This window comes from Pteronotus mesoamericanus, unplaced genomic scaffold (genome assembly GCF_021234165.1).
Source record: "Pteronotus mesoamericanus isolate MK-2021 breed Mesoamerican mustached bat unplaced genomic scaffold, CSHL_Meso_final contig_164, whole genome shotgun sequence".
NCBI classification, from domain to species: domain Eukaryota; kingdom Metazoa; phylum Chordata; class Mammalia; order Chiroptera; family Mormoopidae; genus Pteronotus; species Pteronotus mesoamericanus.
In genome coordinates this window covers 102666-122607 of record NW_026555065.1, presented here as the reverse complement: position 1 = coordinate 122607, position 19942 = coordinate 102666, and the positions used below count along the sequence as shown (strand labels likewise).

At 38.2% G+C, this 19942-nt stretch overlaps 2 protein-coding genes across 4 annotated transcripts in view; both read right to left on the bottom strand.

Annotated features, from left to right (window-relative positions):
* LOC129064134 (son of sevenless homolog 2) overlaps positions 1 to 9932 on the bottom strand; it is a 93982-nt gene extending 84050 nt beyond the window's left edge. For both annotated transcript variants that reach the window (XM_054565210.1, XM_054565211.1), the window contains exon 1: positions 9498 to 9932. In XM_054565210.1, the coding sequence (XP_054421185.1) occupies positions 9498 to 9584 (87 nt within the window). In that variant the 5' untranslated portion in view covers positions 9585 to 9932. The remainder of the gene's footprint in view (positions 1 to 9497) is intronic.
* Positions 9933 to 17751: 7819 nt separating this feature from the next.
* The window catches only part of LOC129064133 (L-2-hydroxyglutarate dehydrogenase, mitochondrial), a 33499-nt gene continuing 31308 nt past the window's right edge, over positions 17752 to 19942 (bottom strand). For both annotated transcript variants that reach the window (XM_054565208.1, XM_054565209.1), the window contains one exon: positions 17752 to 18030. In XM_054565208.1, the coding sequence (XP_054421183.1) occupies positions 17835 to 18030 (196 nt within the window). In that variant the 3' untranslated portion in view covers positions 17752 to 17834. The remainder of the gene's footprint in view (positions 18031 to 19942) is intronic.

Sequence of the window (19942 nt, the reverse complement as noted above, 5' to 3'; positions counted from 1 at the left end):
AACACTCCATAAATACTTGCTAAATAAATAAATTCACAGTAGCAAACAGATTTCTTGGCCTGGCTGAAAGCTGGAGACTGGGAAAAATTAAGCACTCTATAATATTTGTTTTTATTTCACTAGATATTTACCTAGAGACTTAGTTATCTCATAAAACATTATAAATGAGGAGATTCCCATTCCATGTTCCCCATTCCCACTGTCTATTAATATTCACTTCTCACTTAGATTCAGCACTCTTAATTAGGTGCTTTCTTGACAGGTTTTCGATGTATTGTTGGTTTATTTAAAATGAGATAAGTCACAGGCCGGGAATTTCATTCTAATAGCTTAATATTAGGTGAGGGCTTACCATAAACTAATCAAAACATGAAGAAAAGTCTATTAGTTGAAGCTAAAATTTTTGCCATCAAAATTTTTCTTGATTGGCATGAAACAGCATGTGATCTGTAAGTACCTTCCCATACTGGCAGCCACTAGCCTATAAAGCCAAAAAGGTACAGGTTGTATCAGTGGTTCCCATCTTGTTCCAGTGGTAGAGCATTTGGAAATCACTGTGCTCTTAGCAGAACATGAAATATTAAGATACTTATATTTCATTATAGTAAGCAGAGATATGTTAGCATAAATGACCATAAAATTTTAAACAATAGGCCCATGTTTGTAAGAGAAAACAAAAAGTACCCTAAGCTGTTTTCCGTGTAAAACCTCTCTATCACTTCTTGTTCATGTTTTCCACTACTTACTACCAAGTAAGCTGCAGCAGGAACCAGACTTTCAAAAAAAGCTTATAAAAAAATTGAAAATAAAATTAATATTGGCTTTTTTCCCCTGTGAACTGGGAAAATATTACTATTACTAAATATGTTTTATTCAGTCAAAGTTTAGGACTCCTTGGGCCAAATAGCCACATCCTTTAGCACACTATCAAACTACCACGTGTACCCTTTCTTGAAGATCTGCCTGACAAGGTCCCTGCACTCAAGGAGTAATGCAGGTTCTCCTTCACAACTGCCCTCCTCCCACTTTACTAAAGAAAGGCAGATAGATGTCTTACTTTCCTAAATCTCACTATTCTGTATTGCCCTGGGGTCAATAAAATATGGAAATAAAGAAATTCTAGGATACTAAACAAATAGAAAATTATAAATATTTTTCATTTAAGTATCTTGCTTCTTTCATCCCCTTGCCCAGAAATTTTCAACCATGTGCCACAAGAGGCATACTGGTGGGCCTAAAGAATTTTTAAAACAGGTAATACCTGACTATTTAGTTAGGGACACTGACCTCTTTTCCAGAACTTAATTAAGACTGTCAAATTTAAATATGGTAACAACCAACACAACAATAACCATCTGGCATTAATGAATCAAAATTCTACCTATTTTTTTTTTTGTCAGAAAGGCAAAAAAATTTTTTTGGTATGCTGTAGGATTTTAGTAATTAGTTTATGTGTGCCATGAGATGAAAAGGTTGAAAATTGCTGCCCTAGCGTTTTGTCAAAAAAATAGAACAAAGAAAAGAAAGCATCTTTAAGAAATACTAAAGGCAACATTATCTTATTTCATTCAGGCGGAAAAATTCAAAGCAAATTTTCATATCTATCTTTCTATCTTACAATTAGATTTCAGATATGAGATGGTTGGCATGTGATATGTATTAATACATTCATTTGAACTGAAAAATTAGGCCAGACTTTGTGTGAAAGAAGATAAATATGATTATGCTGGTTGGCTTGACAACTAAAACTGACCTTGACAATTAGGTCATATGCTGGATATCTTCCATAAAATGAAAATGGTAGGCAGAATTTGAAGGTGGCCCCCAAGATTTCCACCCCTGGTATTATCTGTCCCCTTGAGAGAGGGCAGCACCTCTGAATATAATGGAATATCACTCTTGTAATCAGGTTACCCTAAATTACAAAGGTGACTAAGGTTCCCTAATTAGTTGAATTTGAGTTAATCAAAAGGGAGATTATCCTAAGTGGGCCTGGACCTAAATCAGGTGAGTCCTTTAAAAAGGGTCTAGAAGTATGAGACAAGAAACAGCAGTAAGTGCATTCCAGTTGGCCTGGAACAAGCAAATTGACAGTTTCAGGGAAAGTCATGTGGCAAGAAATGGTGACAGCCAGTAGGAGCGGAGGGCTAAGACTTGCAAATGCAAGGAAATCAATTAAGACGCCAAGCCTCAGATGAGATGGCAGCCCCTGCCAAAATCTTGATTTCATACTTGTGAGACACTAAGCAGAGATCCCAGTTAGGCTGTGTCTGGGCTTCTAACTTATAGAAACTGTGAGGAAATAAATGTGTTGTATTAAGCCACTAAGTTTTTGATAATTTGTTATGGAGCAACAGAAAACTAATACAATAAACTAGATCTACAGCTCCAAGGATTCAATGAAAACATATTTAAAAAATGTGATAAGGTAAAATACATTTTATCAATAAATATTGCAATGGCTAAGGTGTAATGAAGTTAATGCTGTTTTATTTCCCTATCTTTCTTGGATATATTGGACTAAACAAAGTACTTTTATATAAAAAAAGTAAAAAAGTAACATTTACAATTATCAGTCATTTGATAAGTCCTGGAAAAACTAGAAAATAAAAAAGCGAGTAACTCTAGCCCTGCCCAGGTGGCTCAGTTGGAATATCATCCTGTACACCAAAAAGGTTGCAGTTTCCATCCTCAGTCGGGACTACACAGGAGGCAATCGATCGATCGATATTTTGTTTTCTTCTCTCTCTCTCCCTTCCTCTCTCCCTCAAATCAAAACACATATCCTCAGGTGAGGATTTAGGGGAGGGGAGGGGAAGGGAGGGGAGAAAACCTGAATAACTCTAAAGACTGGAGAACAAATCATTTTGTAAGTCAGGTGGTTTTCCACATTTTGCTTTAAACAAAACTGAAGGAGAACCTAACTCAGTTGCTGGCTGACAGAGCATTAAAAATAATTTTTAGATAGATCACCATATAAATTTTGGCATATAATTTGAAGAAAGTTTAAAAAATGAGTTTGATTGCTTTTTTCTTCTATTTATGTTAACAAGAGATCTCAGGGATTACATCTACAGATATAAAAAACAGGAATAGAATTGGGGCTGAATCCTGCCTGATTTACGACAGCAAGATCCTATCTCATTCTAGAGATAGGTAATCTTCACCCATAAAACATGAACAAATGTAAACATAACACAAACAGCTACATACATGACACCAAATAATGCATTTTCAATAAGGTTTTATGATTATTTTTCAAAATTTATGACATTTATGTTCTTTTGATCAACTACATCCTAGTAATTATTCAACCCAAAAGAAAGGTTTTAAAGCTTTATAGTCATTGGGGAAATTTTTTAAATTTAATAGAATTTTTTGTTGTTACAAAGTATAATTACAAAGGAAGGATTGATTAAAGCTTTTAAACACAAAAATATTGCATTAGAATATAATTATGTAGGAGAAATGGAATGAAAAGTTTACAGAAGAACAATGTAAACTTTCCAACTGTTAAAAAAGGCACTTTGTTATGTATATTTTAAAAGGATAAATGGTATCAAATTGTTAGGGTATTTAGATTTCACTGGATACATTTAAAAGATTGATCAAACTGTTTTATTTTAAAATATCAAAAACACAAAATTGTATCCTCTGCAACTATTTGAACTTAAAGATGAAAATTTTTAGATGTTAACATAAGAATGTGTGAATTTTTCAAAATTTTTGGGGGGATATATAGCAAAAAAGTTAGAAAACTTTTAGGAGAAAGAATCAAGACACAGTGTTGATTAGTCATGAGCCTGGTGTGAAAGAGAAGGGAAGGATGATGACCAGGTTTCCGACTTGAGAACTGAGATTATCACTTATCTTGGAGATGTAGGTTTATGGAAGATGGTAAGTTTGGACTGGGTCATGTTCTGAACATCTCCACAGGAATGTCCGGGAAGCAGGAGACTTAGCAGTTTTAGACAGGCTGCAAGAGAAAGCTTCTTCAAGAAGATGAAGGTTGCCTGCCTGAAGACAAAGGAGGTACAAGGGCTGCTCTTTTTGTTTTGTTTTTTTTTAATCTGCAAGAAGATTATTCTAGGCAGAAAAAAAACCAGCAAGTACAAAAGCCCTAAGACTATATGACATGTCTGTGTGTTGTAGGTACACGGAAGCCAGTGTGGAGCAGGAGTAAAGCAAAAAAAAGGAGGAGGACAGTAATAAATGAGATCAGTGGGAAAAAGGGAGAGTAAGGCAGCACCAGGCTGTTAAAGAGCCAAGAAGGCCATCGTGGACTTTGACTTGTTTTGAGAAGCACTGATACGAGTTTTAACTAAGGAATTACATGATCTCACTTACCTCTATTATGCTGAGAAAAGATTGAATGGGGCAAAGGAAGAAGAGAGGATACCAGTTAAGAGGCTATCTTAATACTTCAGGAGACTGGTGATGACTTGGTCGTAGGTGGTAGAAGTGGAAGAGTAAGAAATGGTGACTGAATATAGCTATACTGTGAAGTAGAGCTAAAACGATTTGTTGACAGGTTAGATATGGGTTTTGAAAGACAGAATTCAAGAATAACTCAAGATTTTTATTTTAAACAACTAGAATGATGGAGTAGCCATTCACTGATACTGGAAATACTATAAAAGAAGCAAGGTTTGCTGGGAAGAGGAGTGCAGTATTGGCTGAGATGCCTGTCATACATCTATGTGGACGTATCAAGAAAGAAGCTGAATATCCAAGCTCAGGATAGAGTTGAGCCAAAAATATAAATTGGAAATCATCAGATACTAATTATCTGTGAAGCAAAGAGCCCTGGTGGGATCTACAAGAAATAGACTGTAAATAGAAATAGAAGTCCAAAAACTAAGCTCTGGGGAGGTTAGGATGATGTAGTTGGGGAGATGAGAAGAAATCAACAAAGAAAAAGACCTACAAGGAATAGCCAGAGAGGGAGAAAACCAGCAGAGTTTGGTGTCCTGGAAACCAAATAAAGAAAGGATTTCAAGGAGGAAGAGATCAACTGTCAAATGCCACTAAGTGCTATATAAGTAAGATGTAGTATTTGATTTACAAAGTGATTTGATAAGAAAACTAGGGTACTGAAAACTTCACTTGGAAGAGACAACAGTAGCACTCACATCTAAATCTTATGTTCATTGTGTTGCTTCATCTCTACACATTAAAATGTGAAGTGTGGAACACTATATATTTCAAAAGCTTTCTACTTAACTATCATATGTTTTATGTAAAAGAAGAAAAAATTTAGGTTGTTAATTTTTAACATGACTACATGGCATAATGCTAAATCCATTAGTTCCATTAAAATTCCTCCACTGATTCAAATATGCAGACTAAGAGAGGATAAAATCAAACTGCTGTTCCCTTGAAAGAGAGGCCATGGTTAATATAAAAGGCATATACTTGATTTATGTCAAGTGGTAACAGGTAATGCTTTGCATACTCAGCATAAAACACTTTAATGGAATAGTATTGCTCCAAATATACCATACCAAAATTAAAATGAAATTAGAAAAAGACTACTAAATCATAGCTGACAGGGAGCTAAATGCAGCAAGTTAAAATGCATCCCTAATGCTCATCCAGTACCCCTTGGGTCAGTGTGGGTCATCTTTAGTTTGGAATAATTCCAAGTGACTCCCTGGAGTTCTACTGTTACAGTCAGTGGCCTTAGGAAATCCAGAACAGGCCACAAAAACCATAGGATCCCCTATTCATTCCTAGCTTTCAACTGGAGAGATCTTTTCAAAAAGCAATTTTTGATCAAGTTAATGTAATTACTTTGTTATATGAATAACCCTCAGGACACCTCCTTAACCTAGTCTACCCATACTCTCCCAACTAGCTTCATTTCTTTCTTTTGACTTGATCTTTGTTCTTTGAAACAAGTCATGTTCCTACCTTTCTCTTGGCCACAAACCCTTTCTCCCCCTTCCTTTGCTTTATTAATTGCTGTAGATCTTTCAGATAATTATTTACTTCTTTATTTCTATCTCTCTCAGGGCTCTCTGTCACAGCCATTTAGAATGAAGCCTTTATGAAAGCAGGGGCCTTGCTACAACCTCAGTATCAAAAATAATGCCTGGCGCATATAGGAGGCACTCAATAAATACTTGAATATATCCTCTACAACTCAGCACAATGTTACTTCCTTGACCTTCTCATGTCATCATCTTCTCAAAGCCTCATACTTTCCTTCTAGGCCCCAGAAAAAAATCCAGTGCAATCTTCTTAATCAGTTCCAAGAGACATCAGCACAAAGGCAGAACTACTAGAATCTTTCAGATTTCTGAAATTAAAACTCCCCACCCTCTTTTTCCTTGCCTGCTATTAATTAACTCAGACACTTTTTTTCACACCTCTTAAATTTTAGACAAATACCTAAGGGCAAACTAAAAGTCGGGGTGGGGAGTCGATATTTAACCTGAAATAAATTAGACTCAGGAACAAAGTAATTCAACTAATTCTTTCCAGCTCTCTATTACATCTGTAACTATGGATAGTAGGTTAACAGATAATTTCTTTTCCTTGGCTAGCCTCCTGAAGAACACTTTACAAAAAAGACATCTACAAGGGAAATATCAGGGAATAAAAAACCTGATAAAATGACATTAAGCCATGTCTACCACATGTAGATTGCTTACATTGACTTTTCTCAGCATACAATCAAATAGCATATGCACAAAGTACCAAAGGTATTTCAAAGACACGTAATAAGTTGCATTTACAAATATATATCCCTCTTTTTTCACCCAAGTAATATGATAGTGTCAATGTTCTTGGGGAGTAGTTGTGGAGGCATTTATGTTTCTGGATATGGCTCTTTTAGGTAAGATACATAATTTAGCAGTAATGTTAACAATGCATGTATTATCCATTAGTAGTACCATTTAGCTCTTCTTTACCCTGTTGTAGTTCTGTATGTATTTAAATGCTCAAGCTCAAGGTAAACTTCTGTTTTAAAAGTTAAAAAACAAAAACAAAACAAAAAATTAACACATTTCTATTTCCAAAATTATTTTTCCATCAATGATGTTCATGGTTCTACATAGTGAAATGAATACTTAATGTTGGTTTAAAAAATCCCTTGCATTTTCAAGGTCAACAATGGAGACTTTGCCAAATACACTCTCTCTCTCTCTCTTGTTTTTCACAAATGTTAGCCAAAATTTGAAAATACACAAAAGAGATTACTAGGTGTTCTTCAGTGCAGTGCTGTGCTTGAACTTTTTTTTTTTTTTTAGATTTTATTTATTTATTTTTAGAAAGAGGGGAAAGGAGGGAGAAAGGGAGAGAAATAAACTAATGGTAGTAGTCTTTCTAACTATCCGGTCAGCTGGAGGAAGGAAGTCAAGTTCCAGATACCTGTGAAGTCAGAGCCTCTCCAGAAATGGCAGGAATTCTCATTGTGCAAAGACATGAGTGGCAGGTACATATCAGAATTTAAGATATCCAGCAAAGAAAGAGTGAAACTTGAGCTCCTTAAGAGTTACAACTCTTAGGAGGCACTATAAACCTACATATTGCAATACCACATATACCCAGATACCACAAAAGTAGACATAATCCAAATTACTAACATCAAAAATTTACCCCAAAAATGGGTCTTCTGTGGGGCTATACCTCAACTGTATGATAATAATAAGTAAATTTTTAAAAATTATTTCTTGAATTAATCTCAAAAGACCAAATTGGCTAAGATGCACTTATTCCATTAGCAAAGGATATACAAAAACTGTGGAATAAGATAATATGGACCTACAAAGCAACCTGAGTTCCAGGAAAACAAACATAACATATAAAAAGAAAATAATAGTCTCCAAGCAATAAACTAGGATTGCATGCTAGCCCTGGCTTTGTTTCTAGGCTAACCTGAAGAAATAAATTTCTATCTGTGAATTAAGGATTGTTAGGGTTGTCAAAGCTACCTACTGATGTAAGTTATACAACACATACTCAAATACTATTTGCTACCAGAAAGTACTAATAGGTAGACACCTGCATCACACAGCCAACAATACAGACCTACTAGATAATTGCATTCACACTTCTGTGTGGTTGAAGGGTCAATTACTATCTAAAAATTTTATTCTTTGCTCTTAACGCAGGCCAGAGTTCATAATCACTATTCCGTACACTTTTCATTTCTTTCCCTCTCCTTATAGAATAGGGCTGCCCATGGAAGGAAGGTCAATTTAATACTTTAACACCTAGTGTACCAATGAAATTATAACTCTAGCTGCTTGCCTTTAGTCACTTCCACCAAGTTCTTTAAAAGGACATGACTTGGCCCAAGGAGGCAATCTCTCCTTGTAAGAATTATGTAAAGAAGGGAAAATCTGAAACTCTGAATGTATGAGGAAAATGGTTTTACCTTTAAAATGTATCACCTTTCATTTATATATACTTAATGCATAAAGATTTAATTTTCAAGTGCAATCTTTTCAGTGCTGATTTTTCTTTATTATTTTACGATTTCTTCTTGATTATTTTACACAAAAGGCAGAAGGAACTAAGTTTGCATCGATGGCATACAAAACCCAAGTTCCGCAGGCATATCTTATCTTGCACTCAAAGCCTTTACATTTGTCTTGACCTTACAATAGAGTTCCTTATAAACATGGTAGTATGATTACTACCTAAATTCACTAAGACTGACAGCATCTGCAGGAGAGAGGCACCCTAGCGACGCCCCCAACTTAAAAGATTGATTTTTTTTTATGAGTTACATCTTTTTTGTCCTCTTAAAATGATTCCAAGTTCTAAATTGCACTCAGTATAGAATCTGATCAAATTTTACAGGGGAAATCTCTTGTAAACAAGGACACGTTTTTCAGGAAGTGAAGAGGCACTTTAGTTACCTCAAATATTGTAAATGGGCGAGTATCGCTCACTGACATTTCGCACATGTCAAACACATTTATGTTACAAAAAGTACTACCCTTTAAGTGAGTAGATGCCCTTCGCAAGCAAATTGCCCAGGGGAACGCCCCCAAGAACTTGATTTAAAGTAATTACCGGGCCTGAAAATGTGTTTTTGTTTTAGAAACTGTCTAAATACCAGCTTTCTCTTGCCCGAATCCAGCCTGAGGACAACAAATTGGTCAACGGCGGAAGTTGCCTGACGAAATGACTGTAACATCAAATTCAATTTTATGATCACAACAAAACCCTCCTTCCGGGCCCAGCCAACACACACATACACACACACACACACACACACACACACGCACGCCCCCGCCCCCCCAACCTTGAGAAAACATCCTTTTGGATGCAACAGGCAATCATGAGACCTCCTGTTGCCAGAAACAGTTCGGCCCGTGGGGACCCGAGACCTGGGAGGACATGCTTGCTCCCCGTTAGAACCTCGGAGGGGCCACAGGCCGGGCATTCGGCCAGCCTGCCGCCCGGCTCGGCCCACATAGCCCGCAACCGCCCCTGCACTTCCCTCGACCCCCCGTGGCCGCCCGGGCACCAGCACTGACCTTCCGCAGGGCCGAGACCAACAGTCCCCGCCATTTCGGACTGTTCTCTTCGCTGAAGAACTCGTACGGCTGCGGCGCCTGCTGCATTGCCCCGGTGGCAGCGCCTCCGCATCAGGGGCTGCCCGCAGACCGAGCCGGGCCTCGCCGGTGACCTGACAGGCAGAGCGCGGGCCGCCTCGCCTCGCCGGCCGCCGCCTCCCGCCTGGGCCGCAGCTACGGCCAAGGCGGCTCGGAGGCGGCGCCGGCGGGCGGGCGGGGGCTTCAGGGGCGGCTTCCTCGGCCCGGGGAGCTTTGCCTAGCGCTGCGTCCGCAGAGGAAGCACAGCGGCCCGGAGCCCAGGAGACACAAGCTGCGACTGTGGCGGCGGCCTCCTGTCCCAGCGGCGCTGCCCGCGCCTCAGGCCGCTCCTCCTCCTTTGTCTGGGTTCGCAGTTTGGTGGAGTACCTCTAGGCTCGCCCCCCACCCCGACTCCCGCTGCGGCTGCCGCAGGCGGAGACAGGCAGAGGCAGAGGTGGCTCTACTCCTCATCCCCGCCCTCCCAAGCGGCAAGGCCACTCGGCCCGACCCACCCGAGTCACCTCCAGAGGGCCCTGGGGACGGACCGGGCGTTTGCGTCGGACGAGCGATCCACACTCTAGCGCACACAGGGCGAGCCACCACAGACACCCCTTTAGCAGCTGCCAACAGCGCCCCACTGGCGCCGCCGAGCTCTGGGTCCCAGCAGTTATGGCCCGGTCTGGCCCCTCCGCCCCGCTCCCATTATCCCGAGTCGCCAAAGGCGGCCAGCACAGAGCATGCGCACCGAGGAGCAGGCAGAGACGCCCGCCGGGCGTGGGGGCGCGGAGACAGGGAGACTCGGAGACTCGACCGCTTGGAGCAGGAGTCTGTCTTTCTCCCGGATTTGCTAGAAGCCTGTTCCAAACAGACTCTACAACTTAATGACTGCGATTTACAATCTCACTCCTCTCAACCTTCCCAGGACAATCCTGGCACGGTGCCACTCCTTGAGCGTGTCTGGTCCCAGGACTTGTGTCGTGGGAAGTAGTGTGGGGATGTAGAGAGAAAGAAGCATTCGGGCTGGACTCAATATTTAACGTATTCGTGTTTACGTGGCTATTTTGTATATAGGAGATAGTAATTACATCATAGAGTGTGTTGTGGGGACAGAAGGAGGTGAGGCGTGGAAAGCCCTTCGCCCACAGTAGGGTCAGAAAAGGCAGATAATGGCGTTAATGAAACTTGAACTTAAAGATCCTTACCTTGCACCGTCTCCAATGTGTTCACAAAATGATATCGTTTTTGTGAAACTTTCCAAAGATATTTTTGAATTGTTCTCTTAATGGTGTCCTCCAAATTGTGTAGGTGTCAGGTCCCACAAAACCTGGATCCTGGATCCAACTCTATGGCCCAGCTTCAGACTCAATAGCAACCCAAAATCCCCATACTCAATAGCAACCCCAAAAAGATCCTGACCATCGGCTTTCCTGAGTTGAAGAGGCATCAGCTCTAGAAACCTTTATCATTAGCATAAATTTCATCCCACAATAGATGCTGAGCATATGGATTATAATAGATTGTGCCAAGTCACCAGCAGTGAGGAAGGGAAAAGAAAAGGTGCAAAAACTAAGTCTGCCACACTTTAGTTCCAAGATCAGTAGCTGATTACCTTCCCCTAAAACATGCACCAACCATTCTGTCATTTTGGCAAGATCAGAACGCAGGGTTGGAAAATGTAAGAGATCATTTTTTTAATCCAAGTATCTACTGATATAGAATGTCTTCTAATAAATGGTGACACCCACATTCCCATGTCCTGGGGATAAAAGTGAAATGTATGTATTTCTCCAGTGAATCTTTCCATCAGCGAGGGCAAAGACTTAGGCTGACATACAGTGTCTTTGCTTTTCTCTCCTTTTCCTGAACTCCAGCAATAAACTACTAAGCGAACTACTAAACTATGATTGTATTTTCTCACAGGAGAGTCAAGTTGTTATGGACATTTGGAATCTGGCTTGAATGCACATTTTGTTTTGTCAAGGCTATATTTAAATTCTTAAAATTGTTAACATTTTAAAATCAAGAGATTTCGTATATCTGGATTTTCAGCTTCTCTCGACAAAGCTCTGGCAACACTGGACACTGCTGCATTCTTGGAAGGGAACAATCTGCTGGCGGTGAGTAGTGGCTGCCCTCTTCAGAAAAATATGCCATCCCATTTCCCGTTGGCTATATTCCCCACTTGGCATTCTTCACCCTTTTATGTAACCTGCCTCGTCTCTACAGGCGTCTCAGTTGTGATGTCTGAGCTAGGCAGACAAAATGTGATCTATGTGCTTGTGGAGGATAATCCATGAATTGACATCAATAAAAAGTTTCCTAACCAGACAAGTAGGCCATCTAGAAAAAAATGTTGAATCTATACCTCCATATTCTACACTAGGGTAGATTCCAGATGTGTCAAGGATTTAAATGTAAAAAATAAAACTATAGAATAATTTGTTTATAACTTCTGATTTCTACTATGATATAAAATCTAGAAGATTGATACATGGTATTTTTTTAGATGTGTGGAAAAAAAAACCACCACAAGATAAGCCAAAATACAAATAACAGGACAAACTGGAAAAAGTATTTGCAGCTCGTTTCCTAAAGAGTTAATTAATTTCCCTAATATCGAAAAGAGCTCCTACAAATTAAGAGACTAAAACTCAGTAAGAAAAAAAGGATAAGGATAGGAAAAGACAGCTCACAGAAAAGGAAATATAAATGTCTCAAACACATTAAAGATGCTCAACTTCACTCATATTATGGAAAATGCAAATTTAAATTATTATTATTTTTACCTATTTGAATAGCTCTGATCATAAAGTTTGATTATATACTGTGTTGATCAGAGTATGGGGAGGTAGGTACTTCAATATATTATGGGCAAGACTGTAAACTGCTTCAACCTCCATCAAAGGCAACTTGACAATGTCTATGAAAGCTGCAAAGGCACATAACCTTTTACCCAACAAATTCTAGGAATATGTCCTATAGGTAAGTTGCTGAAATGTGAAATGACAGCACAAGGTTACTCATTGCAATATTGTTACAGCAAAAACAAAACAAAAAAAACCTAGAAATAAAAAATTTAAATAATCACTTATAAGAATAAGGGACTGGTTCAACAAAAAATAGTAAATTCTCAAAATGGAACCTATAAAGTCATTTTAAAAGAATAAGGTCACTGTGTTCAGGCCACTTGAAATGAACATTCTCAAAAGTATACTACAAAGCGAAAAGGTCAAGAGGTATAATACAGTATTCAGAGTATGCTACCACTCATATAAAAATGTAGGCAGTACATTTTGTTATATGTAAATATAATATCTCTGCAAAGCTGCACAAGATAGTGAAAATTCTTGTTGCATCAAGGATGAGGACCAGGTGGCTGCAGGAGAGACTTTTCAACCATATGAAAGTTGTACTTGTTCAAAACACTAATTAAAAGCCAAATTAAATGAAAAAGTTCTAACCTCATTATAATCACCTGCTTCAAATGTTAAAAAATGCAACTATTAAACACACTGATACTGTAAGAAAGAGGTCCTATGTATATATAACAAAAAGTTCAACCAGACTTCCAGCCAAGATGGAGGCATAGGTAAATACACTTTGCCTCCTCACACAACCAAAAGAAGGACAACAAATTTAAAACAAAATATAACCAGAACTGCCAGAAAATCTAACTCTATGGAAGTCTGACAACCAAGGAGTTAAAGAAGAAATTCATCCAGACCGGTAGGAGGCGTGGAGATGGGCAGTCAGGGCAGAGAGGACGCATTGTAAGGCGGTGGCTGGAAGACCAGGCGGGCGAGGCAGCGGCTGGCAGACCAGGTGGTTCCAGTGAAGGAAAATAAAGCCTCAAAACCTCAGGAGGTAAAAATCTGTGAGGGTTGCAGAGGCAGGAGAAACTCGCAGCCTCACAGGAGAATCCATTGGAAAGATGCACAGGGTTCTAGAATGTACACAAACCCATCCACCAGGGAATCAGCACCAGAAGGGCCCAATTTGCTTGTGGGTAGCAGGGGAAGTGACTGAAAGCTGGCAAAGAGCCGAGGAAGCAGCATTGTTCCCTCTTGGACCCCTCCCACACATACAGGGTCACAACACAGAGACCTGATTAGCCCCGCCCTGTCCAACACCTAAGGCTCCGCCCCTTACAACGTAACAGGTGTGCTGAAAGAAAGATATATGGCCCAAATGAAAGAACAGATCAAAGCTCCAAAAAATAGAACTAAGCAATGAAGAGATAGCCAACCTATCAGATGCACAGTTCAAAACACTGGTGATCGGGATGCTCACTGAATTGGTTGAGTACGGTTGCAAAATGGAGGAAAAAGTGAAGGCTATGCAAAGTGAAATAAATAAAAACATACAGGGAACCAACAGTAAAGGGAAGGAAACAAGGACTCAAATCAAGGACTGGGAGCAGATGGAAGAGCTAAACATTCAACCAGAACAGAATGAAGAAACAAGAATTCAAGAAAATGAGAAGTGTTAGGAACCTCTGGGACAACTTTAAACAATCCAACATCTAAATCATAGGGGTGCCAGGAGAAGACGAAGAGCAAGAAATTGAGAACTTGTTTGAAAAAATAATGGAGAACTTCCCCAATCTGGATAAGGAAATAGACTTCCAGGAGATCCAGGAAACTCAGGGAGTCCCAGAGAAGTTGGACCCAAGGAAGACCACACCAAGGCACGTCATAATTAAGTTACCCAAGATTAAGGATAAGGAGAGAATCTTAAAGCAGCAAGAAAAGGAGACGGTTACCTACAAAGGCGTTCCCATAAGACTATCAGCTGATTTCTCAAAAGAAACCTTGCAGGCAGGAAGAGGCTGGCAAGAAGTATTCAAAGTCATGAAAGGCAAGGACCTACACCCAAAATTACTCTATCCAGCAAAGCTATCATTTAGAATAGAAAGACAGATAAAGTACTTCCCGGGTAAGGTAAAGTTCAAGGAGTTGACATCATCACCAAGTCCTTATTATATGAAATGTAAAAGGGACTTATCTCAGAAAAAGATCAAAATCTATGAACAGTAAAATGACAAGCTCTCAACTATCAACAGCTGAACCTTAAAAAAAAACCCCAAAAACTAAGCAAACAACTAGAACAGGAACAGAATCATAGAAATGGAGATCAGAGGGGAGGAGGAGGGAGAAAAATGGGGGAAAAGGCACAGGGAGTAAAGAAACAGCATAAATACTATATACAAAATAGGCAGGGGGAAGTTAAGAATAGTATGGGGAATGGAGAAGCCGAAGGACTTATATGTATGGCCCAAGGACAAGAACTAAGGTTGGGGGGGAGGATTGCTGGGGGTGGGGCGGTACAGGGTGGAGAGGAATAAAAGGGAGGGAAAAAATGGGACAACTATAATAGCATAATCAATAAAATAAAAAGGATGCAACCAAGATGGTGTGGACTTGGGTTTCAAGTACATTATACAGTAATGAGAATGCAATTAAAGCATTTATGTGACATCACAACCCTACTGTTCTTCCAACTGGCATGAATTATAATTAGTGTAAATAAACATTTAAAATTTTTTAAAAAGCTCAATCATAAATTTGAGTTAAAATTAATATGCTATCATAGTTATAATTTGATAGATATTAGTTTTGTCTTTTTCAAATTTAGAATGGCTTTTGGGAGAAAATTTGAATGACCCAGGCACTACTCAGATTTTAAAAGGCAGTTAAAATGTTACCACTAATATTCTCCCACTGAAAACATTTCAAGAAGGACTTACTCAACATTTCTCCTGTGTACTCTCTCTTCCTCAATTTATTTAAAGCTACAAGTGCTACCAGTCAGTAGCAAACCAAAGCAACACCACAGGAAACAATAAATGTCATTGTCACTCACTTTCAAGTTTCGTTGCTGTACCTAACTTTGGTTCTCTTACAGTCCACCTGCCATAAAGAAATTGGAGCGGGTACTGAGAGAGATCATTTGCCCTATAATGGGAGGCTCATGCCCAGAAGCCCAACCCCCTGTTAGAGATAGCATACCAAAAATGTCTTCCCAAGAACTATTTTTTAGTAAATTTCCAAAAGATTGATTTACTTACTGGACTCCCTCTCCCCAGCTCCCTGGAAATCATTGTGTTCATACATTACATACTTGTACATTCTGCTATGGAACAGAAATAATGTCCCCTGGCGCTCTGGGGTATGAAGATGACACTGAGTTCAGCTAGATAGAAAGCCATTTTTGTAAGAGGAGAAGTACTCCACTTTTTACCCAAAATGTAAACTACTTTACCTCACTTCTCGATTATACACAAATAGAGAACATTTTTTTTTAAGATTGGCTGCTATCTAAAGCCATGATAGTTCAAGTTTGACACATAAAACATTTGAATCAGTGTTTATGAAACTAAAAATTATGTTCACAACACCAAGGCTCATTAAAATATTTTAATATTAATATACATTTTCTTCTCTCAGAAATACACAAAACTTGTCAAGTGTATTGGTACTACACAATAAAACCCTATTGACATAAATACAAAAATGTTTTACAAATAGTTAATAACCTACACATTCAAAACACTTTCAATAAATTTTTCACTTGCATTTTTGGGTGGTATAGCATATACCCACATAGAATAAGGATTGCTTTAATTAGGACAGTTATTTTTGTAATTTCAGTCTTTCACAGCTTAGTGCATATGCAATCTTACCGTTGATGAAATAGAGAATTGTAATATTTTCCATTTCTTAACAGTTTTATAATGCAACAGAAAAATAGCCTGTGTGTCACATTTCTTAGAGGAATCAGTTGTTACGAAGAACCATTAGGGCCTGTTTCTTCTGTGAATGGTTTCCAAATGCTTTAAATATGCTCATTACAAGTTTTGAGTAATTGCCTAGTCTATTTACCTGGGATGTGCTACTTCTTGAACATGAGTGGATGATGTGTAGCCTTTCAAATTAATGGATGAGGTAGTTCAATCAATGTAATCACAAACACTTGAAGTGAAAAGGAAAAAAGAGAAAAGCTTTTTCTAACAGCCAAACTGCATGTAACTTCTAACTCATTTATCACACATCTTTGGAGTGATAAAAAGAAAGAAAAAGACAAAGAGAGCATGATTATTCCTGAGAGAGTACATGTAAGGGAATGGAAGAAAACATCTCACCTAAATGATGGTTCTGTAATAAAAGTTTTCCCAATCTCTAGGCTGCCTTATTTTCATTTATATTTCTATTTTCCAACTTTCTGGATTGCAAGAATCATTTTAACAGATACCACACACATATATACAGCATATAATATACAGTATGGCACTGGCCAATAATTTAAAATACCCATGAAGTACACATGAATGTAAGGCACTTCTGCGGTTTACAAAAGTGAATGCCTCAGAGTTAGGTATTTTCCAAAAATGAAGAAATATCCTCATAAAAGTTTATAGGATCCCTGGAAAACCAAGTCAGCATGAATCATTAGTGATCTTGGCTAACATCTGAGAAACTTGGTGTAACTAAAGAGCAGAGATATAAGAGGTAAATGATTTTTTAAATTACAGAGTTCTGTGTATCAGCGCCAGGATTCTAAAATTGCTCTCGTAAAAACCTATCAGTTCTATGTCCTTTTAGTTTCTCAACCACAGAAAATTGACGAGTTGGCAACAACCATCTATAATGTACTGCTGTTCTCTTTTGGTGATGACACCACACCAAGTCGGTTATAAAGAGAATGGGAATACAAAAGCCTTTGAATTTCTCTGCAAATATTCAGCTCAGTAGAACCTTACTCAAGTTAATACTTTAAAAATGTGAAATTTCACATATTTTTCAAAAATCAATAATTCCCAAATACAAATATTGTTGCTTTAAATGGGGGCTTTTCTAAGACTTCAAAATCAAAAGGTCTGCAACCTACAATATACTTTCTTGTCTTTAGGAGACAAAAAGTTTAGATATTATACAGTCAAAAAGTTAAGGGAATAGGCAATTTTTTATGCCATCGTTCTCCAAAATTCTAAAAGAGCAAAATCTCTAGATTATGGTTGGTGAGGACAGGTCACTAACAAAGACAGGGATTCAGGACAGATACAACTGTATCTTTTCTCTTTATTCACAAAGTAAAAGAGCATGGATTTTAACCAATTATTTCTATTTTACATAAGCTTAACAATTCAATGGTTATTACACGAGATATCTAAAAAAACGCTATTTTCAAACCATGTTTCTTAAATTAAAGAATGCAATTAGTACACTCTTGTGGATGTTGCTGAATGTGGAGATTAAAATGCATAGCTAGCCCTTTCATTATTTACAATTTAAATCTTTGTTGCACTTCATCTGCAATCATTCCAGAAATTGCAAGGGAAGAAGTAGCAGCAGGGGAAGGTGCATTTCTCACATGAAGAATGCGATTTCCAATAACCCCAACTCCTCCATCAAATACAAAATCTTCTACCAGATTTCCATCTCGATCCAGAGCTTGGGCTCTTACTCCAGCTGGACCTCTGCAAAACCAAGAGTGGAGTCAACTGACTGGAAGAAATAAGGCACTTTACAAGGTAGAGGTCTTAAAGCATTCTTAAAGCAATAAAGTCTTTAGATTTCTGAATGCACAGTCATGTGGAAACCCAACAGGTTTGTCATTTAGAGCCTGTAAAACTTACATCCTCAGCCTAGAGCCTAATGCCTGCCACTTCACAGTGCCAATAAATGCTTATCAAATGAATATACAAATGAGTAAGTTACTTATAAATATCTGTTCTTTCCAAAAATAGCAGATATATCCATATTTAATTAGAATAAACATATTTTTACTTAAATTTATAAGATGAATTATAAAATCAATCAATGGAAATAATAAGGCTCTTCTGATTAACGCAAAGCAATAAAAGTAGGAGATACGTGTATCAGCTGCATTCCTGTATCCACTACAGGATTCTATTTTTGTTTTGCTTTGATTGCACACTAGTAAAATTTATGAAGAAAAACATTTGCAAATGGCAGCAAGTTCTTGTTTTGTAGTTTGTTTTAATTTTTAACAGGTTAGCCTTCAATAGCAGATAACCTTCAATTGATTAAACAAGACAGGATAAAGACAAAAATGAATTAATTTGAAAGTATGCTAATACAGTAAGAACCTTTATTACTAAAAGTTCTGTTTTATAACACTTGAGCTTACAAATTAGAGTTTTTGTTTTTAAAATAATTTAAAAATTTACAGATAAAATTTGAATTAAAAAATTTTTAAATCTAAAAGCACCTTCATTGACTCTGCTCAAGAAAACAGTTTGAAAACAACTGCCTTATACACACCACCAAAACTCAAGGTATCAGGCAACAACATTAAACATTTTTACTGATTATGGACCAATGCAGATAAGTACTTGAGGAAGATATTACACAAAGAACAATATGGGAGCACAGCCCTCTAAGACCTCAGCCTGGCTGAGAAGAGATAATAATAATAGATATTACTTACCAAGTGCTTACCCTTTTGTTAGGAATTTTCTCCTTTAATCCTTACAACAACTCTAACAGGCTGATATAGTTTATATTTAACAGTGACAAAACACACAGTGATTATGTAACTTGCCTTAAGTTCATTTATAAAGAGGTAAATACAGATTACAAGGGTGAAAGGTTCTACAATAAAGGTAAATTATCTGCCTGCAGACAATCTGGACAAGAGATTTTTGAGCTGTAAGGATTTCCAAGTAGGAATCAGAACACAAGACAGAAAGGGACTGAAGCTGAAAATTTCTTTGGCTAAAGATACATAGCAGTGTATCAGCCATTTTCTACATTCTGTATTCGTATCCTACCTCAACTCACCAAAGCAGCATTTCTCCCCTTTTCTTGGACAGTGCTGCCGTTTCTATTGAGAGTATCTCTACGAGTTACTTGTCTCTCTCCTTTTATCTAACAGAATACCGACATGTAAGGGATACACAGGTGCATGACCAGTCACCAATGTTGAGTGTTCAAAATAAAATTTTCCTTTGAACAAGGTTATGTTAGTACATTCCCCTTACTCCTTCTAAACAAAGAGAAGTTAATAGTAATTAACGACAGTTAAAAATTTATCTACTGCCCTGGCTGGTGTGGCTCAGTGGACTGAGTGCCAGCCTGCGAACCAAAGGGCCGCAAGTTCGATTCTCAGTCTAGGGCACATGCCTGGGTTGCGGGCCAGGTCCGGGGTAGGGGGCTGACGAGACGCAACCACTCATTGATGTTTCTCTCCCTCTCTTTCTCCCCCTCTCTTTCTCCCTCCATTCCCCTCTCTAAAAATAAATAAAAAATTTAAAAAAAGTATATACTTTTTATTTTTGCTTACAAACACTAATTATGTTCTCAATGGCCCCTACATTCCTGCCCATGTGTTCAAGACCTATAATCCAAACTGTAAAAAACTATACA